This window comes from Geotrypetes seraphini, chromosome 8 (genome assembly GCF_902459505.1).
Source record: "Geotrypetes seraphini chromosome 8, aGeoSer1.1, whole genome shotgun sequence".
Classification (NCBI taxonomy): Eukaryota; Metazoa; Chordata; class Amphibia; order Gymnophiona; family Dermophiidae; genus Geotrypetes; species Geotrypetes seraphini.
Genome location: NC_047091.1, coordinates 4,064,145 through 4,075,470, shown reverse-complemented (window position 1 = coordinate 4,075,470; position 11,326 = coordinate 4,064,145). Strand labels below are relative to the sequence as shown.

At 44.4% G+C, this 11,326-nt stretch overlaps 1 protein-coding gene across 4 annotated transcripts in view; it reads right to left on the bottom strand.

Moving 5' to 3' along the window:
* Positions 1–334: 334 nt before the first annotated feature.
* The window catches only part of DMWD (DM1 locus, WD repeat containing), a 70,275-nt gene continuing 59,283 nt past the window's right edge, over positions 335–11,326 (bottom strand). For 3 of the 4 annotated variants that reach the window (XM_033953884.1, XM_033953885.1, XM_033953883.1), the window contains one exon: positions 335–3,905. In XM_033953884.1, coding sequence (XP_033809775.1) covers positions 3,858–3,905 — 48 coding nt within the window. In that variant the 3' untranslated portion in view covers positions 335–3,857. The remainder of the gene's footprint in view (positions 3,906–11,326) is intronic. The other variant, XM_033953882.1, reaches the window with a different exon arrangement.

Below are 11,326 nucleotides of genomic sequence, written 5' to 3'. Positions count from 1 at the left end.
CCACACCTCTCCTCTGCAATCCCTTTCCCTTTTTCCCCTCATTTTCCTTTTCAATTTATTTTCTGCATCTGTCTAGATTACGTTCTTACTACCTTGTCATCAATTTCCTTTTTTACTGTCTACCTACAGCTTGCCACCTCTTTCCCTCACCCCTACAGTATTTCACTAACTCAATCCTTTCCCCCCCCACCATGTGCCCTTTTATTTATCCCCACTTTCCATTGTGTGCTCTCTTTCTCTATCCCTTCCATCTAGTATTTTCTCCTCTCTGTCCACTTTCATCCAGCGTCTGCTCCCCTCTATCTTTCCTCCCCATTTCCTTCCTGCATCTGCTCCCTTATCTCTCCCATCCGCACTTCCATCCAGCATAGGCTCCCACTCTACCCTCCCCACTACCATCCAATGTCTGCCCTTTCTCTCAATTTACCCCGCTTCAATTAGCATCTATCCCTAGTCTTTCCCTTCCCCCCACTTCCATCAGCATCTGCCCCCTTTCTTTCTCTCCAATCCAATTCCTTCCAGTATCCTTCCCCCTTATGTCTCTCTCCCCTTTCTCTGCACACCAATTCCAGCAGCATCACCCTCCCATACAACCCTGCCCCCTATCTCTTCCTCCACAACTCTTCCATACCAGCAGTCCTGCTCCCTTCTCTCCCTTCATGCAGCAAGGTCCCGTGATGTCTGTAGCTGCCGGTTGCCGGTCCACCCCACTCCGACGTACTTGCTCTGGAGCAGAGTTAGCAGCTGCATGCAGGAAGGTCACGCAATGACTCGTCTGCCGGGTCCACCCCCTCCGACTTAACTTACTTCTTCCGGAGCAAAGCCAGCAGACGAGTCATCGTGGGAACTTCCTGCACCTCACCGCAGCTGCCACAATGCTCCAGAGCAAGTACATTGGAGGGGGTCTACCGGCAACCGCGCTGAGGTGCAGGTCCTGTTGCACAGTTGGGCAGGACGACCCGGACCTAGCCGGCTGTACACCCCCCCTACGGCATGCACCTTGGCGGTCCTCCCCCCCCGCCTCCCCCTTGGTACGCCACTGTATCAATGTCAATCAGATATTGCAAAAAAAATTGCTGTACCCAAAGTGAGGTTACAGCAAGGAGTCCTATCATTCAATGATTTCAAGTCTTTGATAATTATATTCCAAAAACAGTGGACTGCACCTGGTTTTTGGCCAACAGCAGCACTGTTAACTTATAGGATATCTCAGAATCAAAGATGAACCCTCCGAACATTCTGATACCCCCCTTGATATAAAGAGATGGTATAGGCACATGGGATCTTTGAGAGAGATAGAGATAATGGTTACTGTGGATGGGCAGACTAGATGAGCCATTTGGCCTTTATCATGCCATATGCTGAACTGAAGGGTTGTCCTTGCTTGCTAGCATACTGCAGAAGATGTCAATCACAGCTTTTCAGCTCTTCCTCCTTCTCCCTTGTCTCTGTTGCTCCCTTCAATTCATACTACAGCTGGTGACAGCCCTATAGGGTAAGGGGTACTCCCTGAAACAAAGTGTCTGATCTACTCAGATGAATTTAAAACAATCACTAAATGAACAGTAATGTAGTGAAAACATTAACAACTCTCGGAGAGGAACAATAAATGCAAAAAAATTACAAGAACATAACAGCCTGAGCATTTATGAAGCTCAACCATTCCTCGTTTTTAATCATATGCACAGACTCTTCATAATCCCATAGTCTGACAGGAAATATCTTAGCTGTGTAGCTGACCATTAAGCTTGAGTCAGAAAGCAGGCGCATCAGATAATTGCTGAGCGGGGGGTTCAGCATACCATCCCTATCTACTGGACAAGATATTACAAGATAAGAACCTGATCTCTTTTTCCAGTGCAATAGGGATGGTATGCTGATCCTTAGGGATCCTAAGCAGTCACCAAAGACTAGGGTGAAAGTCTGCATGTGGATCTACAGCCTCAGCACCCTGGGGTTGTGGGTTCAAACCCCGCGCTGCTCCTTGTGACCCTGGGCAAGTCACTCAGTCCTCCATAGCCCCAGGTATGTTAGCTAGATTGTGAGCCCACCGGGACAGATAGGGAAAATGCTTGAGTACCTGATTGTAAAACCGCTTAGATAACCTTGATAGGCGGTATATAAAATCCTAATAAACTTGAAACTTAAACTTGTGGTACTGAGGACCTGAAAGCAGCATCTTCTTATGCTGCAATGTCCACCCTATAGAATTTTGCAAAAGTATGAAGGGAGGACCAGGTGGCTGACCTACAAATTTCCTCAGGAGAAATTGCCCTTGCTTCCACCCAAGAGAAGGCCACTATTCTTATTAAATGCACCTTCAGTGAATTAGGTGGCTGTTTGTCGCAACTGATGTATGCAGAGGATATAGCTCTATGAATCTATCTAGAGATGGTAGCCTTGGAAGCAGGCCTGCCTCATCTCGCATGATTGATTAACACAAAGTATGTCCTACCCATACTATGAATGTACTCTTGTAACCCGTTCTGGGCTCCTTTGGGAGGACGGGCTAAATAAATGACTAAATAAATAAATAAAACAGTTTTCCAGACCCCTCCCCAATTTTTTCCATAGGTTATCACAGACTGTACTCATAGATCACGTGCAGGTTTCAGGTTTCAGGTTTATTTTAAAATTTGATATACCGCTGCTTGCTTCAGCTCCTTGAAACAGTAGCTGGATTAGGATTCTCTGCCTCAATCCATGATCAGCTGTCATACTGAGATCTTCGGGCTGCCAGTCGGACCTTAGTCGGACTGAAGCTCCATCCCCCACCCTCTGGAGCCACAATGAACACTGAAAGGAGGAGGGGGGATGAAACTTCAACCAGCACTGTGAGCAGCCCAAAGAACACTATTGATACCTAACATCCTGAACTCAAGCTCCAGATCAAGGAATTGATCAAATTATGAAGGCCAGGAACCCTGAGCTCCACAAATATTTTTAGCAAGCTGGCTGCACAGGTTTCTGAAGAATTCACCTGCCAGTAGCAAATTCTGCTCCTTTCCAAGCAGGCATAGCAAAAACTATGAATTGAAAAAACATAACACCGCAAAATAATAAAGAAATAAAGGGAGCAGATCAGAATGACACTTTCATGCTCACCTGCAGAAGGAAGAACTGAAGGGGGTAGCAGAGACCAGAGAAAAGGAGCTTAAAAGCTGTGATTGACATCTTCTGCAGTATGCTCACAGTCATGCATGGACAACCCTATGGTTCAGTATACCATCCCTATTGCACTGGAATTTATTTTATGAAATTGGACTTACCTTGTACATTACAAGAAATGTCCCACAGAATTGGAAGGACATATCTATAGTTCTGTCAGGAGCAGAGAAGAGGAGGAAATACCTGTTTTAGATAGCCTGAGACCTGGCAAAGCAATCCTGTACTAGAAAGGAGAGCGGTGGCATCAGAACACTATAGCTTCTGTCCAGTGTTAGAATTCAATATGTAGACATAGACTAAATCTATCCTGTGCATCTTCCTCCCTTCACTTCTGCTTCAATATATAAATTATACCAAAAGGTTAATAGGGAGAAATCACTACCTAGTAATTTTTTCATCAAAGTTTGTTTATACTTATTTACAATGTCATCTCTCACGCTCTCTCTATATATGTGTATATATACATTTATATATTAACCCCCTTTATTATAATTTTTTCATATAATTATAGATTCTGTATGCATTACAACAGAATAATTTTTTTAAAATACAATATAAATTTAGATATTAAAATATTAAGTTAGCTAGGCTAGTTGTGGCCCAGCTGTTGGCGATTGCCAGGGTGGAGTCGTAGTCCTAAGTATTTGACATTCCAACAGGAGGGGATGGTAGGAGGGCAGACAGCTGAATCAGACCACAGTGCCACTCGGTGAGCTGTCATTGGGTGCTGATGCACTCTGGAAAAAAAAAATATTAGTTCAGATCAAGATTGTAATACCTCTTTATAGGCAAAAGAACAAATTACATGAGTTTTTGAGGAGAGAGAGATTGGTGGAATCCCATTTTAGATAGGATGTGGAGAGGAGGATTAAAACTTCAAAGTTGGGACATGGAAGATTCCCACTGTATTCTACAAAGACTCTGCCAAATGCAGAGCTTCTTGTAAAATACATGCAAGAAGAGAGCTGCATGTCAGCGTCTCCCATCTGCAACACGAGAAGTGATTTCATAAAGCTGCATTGGGGGGAACAAAGAAAGACGAAGCTTTTCCCCAGATGTGAGTGGGAGCAGATTTATAAAATCACTGCTCCCAACATCAAACTCCCACCTGAAGAGTTCTCCCTGGACATCAAAACTCACCCCCATCTCCTGTCAGGGGTCCAGGTATCAAAGGAGTGATCCCCAGTCACTCCTACAGCTTCAGGTTCAAAATAGTACCCACAATCTCTAACAGTAGTTTTCTATTAGTTCTTCTAGGGCAGTGTTTCTCAACTCGGTCCTGGATTACCCCTTCCCAGTCAGGTTTTCAAAATATCCACAATGAATATACATGAAAAATTTTACAAATAATAGAGGCAGTGTATGCAAATCAAGTTTATGCAAATTCAATGTGGATATCCTGAAAACCTGACTGGCAAAGGGGTACTCCAGGACTGAGTTGAGAAACACTGTTCTAGGGTTCAAGCTTCTTGCAAATCCTGAAATGGATCCTAGACCTCCCACACCCTCCCTCCAAACCAAATCCTGGTGACCAAGTGAGCCCTTGGACTCCCCCTACCATCTTTTATTTGAGAGAAAGGAGCGATAACAACTTGGTCCTGCCTCCAGCACCTGACCACTAACGGTGCGTTGGAAGACACAAGTTGGGAGCCAATCTGTAATTACTTTCTAATAAGGAAGGCAGTGACTCCTAGCAGTATCTCCTAAAGCAGTGTTCTTCAACCACCGGTCTGTGGACTGGTGCTGGTCCGTAGAAATTTCTTGCCAGTCCACAGGGCTGGCACGTGCATCGGGCCCGAGACAGTGTTCTTCAACCGCCGGTCTGCAGTGCGTTTGATGTGGTGTTATCTTTGGACCAGTTCCCTCTTCCTCACTGCCGCAGCGTAGAAAGCCACGGGCGGTGGCTCCTATGCGTGTCCTGTGCCTGAACCGGAAGCATTCTCTCTGACATCACAACGTCAGAGGGAAGGCTTCTGGATGAGGCGCAGGACGGGCGAGGAGACTTGTGTACTCCGTCAGTGAGGATGAGGGAGCCGGCCCGAAGATAACACTGGCAGCGGCATAAAACAGCCAGGCGGGAGCAGGCCAGAAGGTGAGGCACAGCATGGAGGAAGGGAGACAACAAAGGTAGGGGGATTGATTTTATTTTTGGAATTTAGTGATTCAATTGTGTCAGTTTTGAAAATTTACATCTGCTGTCTGTATTTTGCACTGTTCAGGAAGAAATGCTTTTTTTTTTTTTTTTTTTTTCAAATACTTTATTCATTTTTAAACTTTCAACAAGTGCAACAAAAATACAATCATATATACTTTAACATCACTTACTAACCCAACAAAGATTAAAACACATCAGAACCCTCCCTCCCTCCTTTATATCCATCATAGATCTTTAGCCCAATATAATATTAAAATAACCCCACCCTCCCCTCCACCCTGGACGTTTATATAAATTCTTTATTCATTTTTAAACATTCAACAAATGATTTATAATACAATCATATACATTTTAATATCACTTGTAAAACATATATATATTGAATCATAAAATAATTCCTCCCTCTCTCCCTTCTCCCATATAAACTTCCTAGTTTCATATTAGAGAATGACACGGGGAAAAAATCTGTCCCCGTCACCGCCCCACCATCCTCTGCACCGCCCCGTCACCGCCGTTCCCTTCACCGCCCCGTCACCGTCACCGCCATCCCTTTCACCGCCCCGTCACCGCCACTGCCATCCCATTCACCGCCCCGTCACCGTCCCCGCTGCATCCATATAAGCCTTAGTACTGTAATATTTAGCTTATTCCTTTCTTATAAATCAAAGTTCCTGCTGCTGAACTAGAGAAAGAGATGTTCAGCTGGCAGGGCTTTGTTTATAAATTTTTATCAACACAACTAAAGCAAAAAATAAATAGAATTTTTTTTCTACCTTTGTTGTCTGGTTTCTGCTTTCCACATCTTCTCATTCAATTCCTTCCATCCACTGTGTGTCTTCTCTCTGCGTCTTCCATTTGCTGTTACTGTGCCTCTCCCTTCACTCCCCCCCCCAATTGGTCTAGCACCCATTTTCTTCCCTCCGCTCTCCCATAGTCTGGCATCTGTCTTCTTCCCATTCTGTCTTCCACATTTCCCTTCAGGGTCTGTTCCTCTCCACCCTCCTTCAATGTCTGTCCTATTCCTTTCCACCACCACCCTTCCCTCCCTCCTTTACCATCTGTTCCTTTCTACCACCCTTCAGCTCCTCTCGCGTGGCCTATCTATCTACCTTCCTCCCTCTTATTTTCATGGCACGTTACAATGTAATTTGTGCAAGCCACTGGAGCCTGCGAGCTCGGTCCCTGTCCCATCCCCACAAACCATCTCGCTTCTGTGCTCCTATTTTCCCCATTTCTAATATCTCCCCTATGTATCTGCCATTGCCCCCCCCCCTGTGTCCATATACCATCCCCATGGCATGTCCCCTTTATGTCTCTGTCCCTATGCCCCATGCACATAATTTCCCCTCTTTCTGTTACCTTCCTGTGTCCAGATTTCCCCTATCTTCCTCTTCCATACCAGTGTGTCTCTTCTTTTCAACCCCATCTAGCTTTTTTCCCTCTTTCTTCCCCCCCCCTGCTTCTAGCATCTGGCTCACCTGCCTGTCCTTCCCTTTCTTTCCTGCTGTGGGTTTTTCTTTCCATCTTCATCCCCTTGGCCCAGAATCCTTTTCCCTTTCACTCCCTCCTTCCAATTTGAGCCGGGAACACTAGCGATCGCACGGTCCCCGCAGCCACTACCTGCCTGCCCAATCGATCCTAGTGTTTAGCCAGCTCTCTCCCTTCTCCTCACCTTAGTTTATAGGTTTTCTTTTTCGGCGACCCGCACGCTATCAGAGAGCCGCGCACGCGCGGCTGCTCAGTGTTCAATCTTCTGCTCTGCTGCAACTTCCTGTTTCCGGTTGCGTCAGAGCAGAAGATTGAACACTGAGCAGCCGCGCGTGCGGGTCGCCGAAAAAGAAAATCTACAAACTAAGGTGAGGAGAAGGGAGAGAGCTGGCTAAACACTAGAATCGATTGGGCAGGCGGGTGTGAGCTGCGGGGACCGTGCGATCCTTCATGCCTCACTGCGGGGACAAGACCATTCACCGCCCCGCGGGCGGTGAATGGCCTTGTCCCCGTCGCCGCAGCGACTGCTAGTTTTCTTCCCCATTTTCGGCGGGTGACCCGCGGCTAAAATGCGGTGACCGCGGGTAAACCGCCACCGTGTCATTCTCTATTTCATATACCTTAAAATTTAAACCCGCCCTCCTCATACCCTATACTTCAATAATTAAAAGGGGAAGAAATAAATTATTAGTTATAATCAATCTTTACAATAATTTGTTAATGGCTCCCAAATATCATTAAACTTTTTATAACGTTCCTGCTAAATAGCTGATATTCTTTCCATTTTAAAAATATGGCACAATGAATTCCACCAAAAATTATAACTTAATTTATCATAGTTTTTCCAATTTTTTGTAATATATTGGATGGCAACTCCTGTCATTATGAGTAAAAGTTTATTGTTTTTAGAGGATATTTGGCTCTTTGCCCTCATTGATGTACCAAATAAGATTGTATCATATGAAAGAGCTACCGGATTCTCAAGTAAGTTATTAACTTGACTCTAAATAGATTTCCAAAAGCTATGTATTAGAGGACAAAAAAACAATAAATGATCCAACATCTATTAGACTTAGAATTAGTTATTTTTTCAGCAGGCATTGTATTATGATAATTCGAATAAGTCAGGAAGAATGTTAGCTATCTTAAAGCAAAGAAAAAGAAAGTAAAAATTGTAGCTATTAAAGATGAAAAAGGTGAAATTCATTCTAAAATTAATAATATTTTGGAACAATTTTTTAAATTTTATAAAGCTCTGGGGTTGTACTGCATGCAGGGTTGAATCTTAGGGTTTCCTTTGTATATATTAGTACTTTTAGTTTTTGGTCCCGTATTTGCATAGGGGTTAACTGATAGGAATGAATGTTGAGAAGCATACAGTGTGCTTTGTGTAGTTTAACTTTGTGGTTAACCATTATGTGTTGTTAATAAGATTATATTGTGTATATACAGTATATGAAAAATGAATGGAAAAAAGTGTTACAATTATGGGGGCAGGGTCTGGGGCGGTGATTGGGCGGAGATGGGCGGGGTCTGGCCCCTGACTTAGCCTAGTGTCGGTGCCAGTCCACAAAATAATTCTTTTATTTCCATTGTTCCATAGGTGTAAAAAGGTTGAAGAACACTGCCCTAAAGCACCACAGAGCAGGGCAGGCAGTAGAAAGTCGGGAGGCATGAGAAGGAACAGAATCGGGAGAAGAGTGAGAGAGGAGTAAGAGGGGAAGAACAGGAGAAGGCAGGCGAGAGTGAGGGGCAGCGGCGAAAGGTAGCTCCACCTACCCCTTCGATGTCAGCAAAGCACCGATCCAAAGCTCCCTTTTACAAGGGGAGGGGCCAACTAGACGACGTTCTGGTGGAAGAGCAAGCTATACAGGAAGGAGGGACTCCACCTCAGCGGAGACGGAACATGGCTACTTGCAAGCAACATTAAGTGAGAAATTGAGAAGTTTTTAAACTAGGAAGAAGGGGAAAGCCGATAGTCAACCAACAGGATACCGTGCAGGAAGATTGTGGGGAAGACTCAACAGATCATAGGCAAGGCAGAAATCCTGATGGATCGAAAGGGACACAAGAGGGGAGGAAAAGCAAGAAAGTAACAGGCTACATACTCAAGTGTATGTACACGAACGCAAGGAGCCTAAGAAATAAGATGGGAGAATTGGAAGCTAAGGCACAAAAAGATAACCTTGACATTATTGGCATCATGGAAACCCAGTGGAACGAGGAAAACGTCAGGGACACTGTGCTACCGGAATACAAGCTATACTGCAGAGACTGAGTGGATCAAAAAGGTGGGGGTATTGCCCTATACATCAAAGAGGGAATTGAATCTACTGGAGAGAACATGCTGGAAATGAAAAATAAGGTAGAGTCTATATGGGCCAAAATTCCAGGAACAAATGGAATGGAAACAAAAATCAGCATCTACTACCAACCCCCAGGCAGTCCAAAGAAACGGATGGAGAAATGACGGACGAGATTTAAATGCACCTACAAGGGAGGCAACGCAGTTATCATGGGCAGTGGTGTACCTATCATATGTGACACCTGGGGCCCATCATTTTTTGGCACCCCCCCATCTGTACAAAAAACATGATTTTTAGTAACAAGCCACATGTCACACATGAGTACCTAGGAAAAGGCAGCATCTTACATCCTGCAGTGAGCAGTACAACATCAATACACCCATTGTAAAACTAAACAAGCCAGACTAATACAGATCAATCCTACACCATCAATCCTAACAGAAAACCATGTCTTTCGAACACACAGAACACAGAAAACACCTCCGCCTAGTATGGAATATGTCATCACAAACTAACCCCTCCCCCTTTTACAAAACTGTACTTCTAAAGCCGCCGCCACCCCCTGCATCAGGCCGACCAGCCTTCCTCTCCCCAACGTCAATTCTGCCGTCGGAGAGGAAGTTCCGCCCAGCTAGGCAGTATTGTCAACAGGAAGTTATTTTCCTTGGCCATACCATCTGTGCTGATGGCAAATTTCTCTGTTCTACCCTGTTTAAAGAAATAGACCAAATTGCTGTTCCTCACACAATGCACGATTTAAGTGCTTTATTGGGCCTCCTCAATTATTGTCAAGATTACATCCCTTGCCTCAGTACCCACGTTCTCCCTCTCAGACTTCACCTTAAAGGGATTCCAGAGGGGAAATGCCCTATTCAGTTGACTCCCACTGATTCTGACATTATCACATTTCGGAAAACTGACTTGAAACAAGCTCCACAGTTCATGCTGCCATTACAATCTCTCCCTGTAGATTTGTATTTCATTGACCACCCAGAGGGGTAGGCCGCTGTTGCTTGTCAAGCAGACAACACCATTTGCTACCTCTCAGGCTCTTTCACACCTGTTGAACTCTGTTTCAACAGCTGTGAACAGGGGGTGGTAGCCGCAGTTAACACAGTCCTGAAAATTTATCAATTTTTGCCATATGCCTACATTACCTTGCACTCCACACATGTCCTGTCAAAGATTCTATCTATCCCCACTGTTACCTTCACCACTCAAAGGCTAGCTACTTACCTAGCTACCCTCCTGACAGGTAATATTGACATTAAACCAGTCACCAACACTGACATTCTGTCTTTGGCCCCTTTGCAGTAACCTTGCATGGGTGTCCACAAGAAACGCCTTCCAGACAGTTAAACCCTACAAAGATGGTTTTCACATCTTTGTAGATGGCTCACAAACCAAATCAGGCACTGCTTTTGCCTGGTTTGTGTATAACATCCAAAACCAGATTTGGGAAAGCGGCTGGAGTATAATGCCTGCTTCCCTTACTGCTCAAGCTGCACAGCTAGCAGTTCTCTTACAAGCCCTTGAGACTTACCCAGGCCAGACGTACACCTGTAGCAATTGTCAAAATAAAAGCACATGATGACACTGACACATCATTTACCCAAAAGGCATATCAGCATGTTGACCACCTAGCCAAGGAAGCTACCACATATCCATACAAAGCTCTGAAAATGTGGGTACTAATAATAATAATAATAATTAATGTCTTATATACCACCAAAGCCATAGTATTTCGAGGCGGTTTACAGTGAAGAAGGGCTGGACAATCAGCGAAAGGTTACAATGGTACAATCAGAGAAACTAAGTGCCAGAGAAAAAAATGGTACAATCAGAGAAAATTGGAGCAATCAGGGAAATAGGTACAATCAGAGCAAAAAAGTACAGTAAAGAAGGTCAGGACAATCTGCATAAAGGATAAATCTAAGAAAGTAGGTATAATAAAGGGGGTTCATACAGTGGATATAGGCATTTAGGTTGTAAATCTGGTAAATAGATTAGTTTTTAGTAGTTTCCTGAAGTTTAGGTAGGATGAGGCGCGTGAGATGATGTGGGCCAGCCAGTTATTCAGCTGACTTGCTTGAAAGGCGAGAGTTCTATTTAGATATCTTTTGTAGTGGCAGGCCTTTAGAGTAAGATAGCTAAACAGATGGGTTCTGCGTGTGTGTTTGGATGGGCGGTCTAGGATAAAATGGGGTAC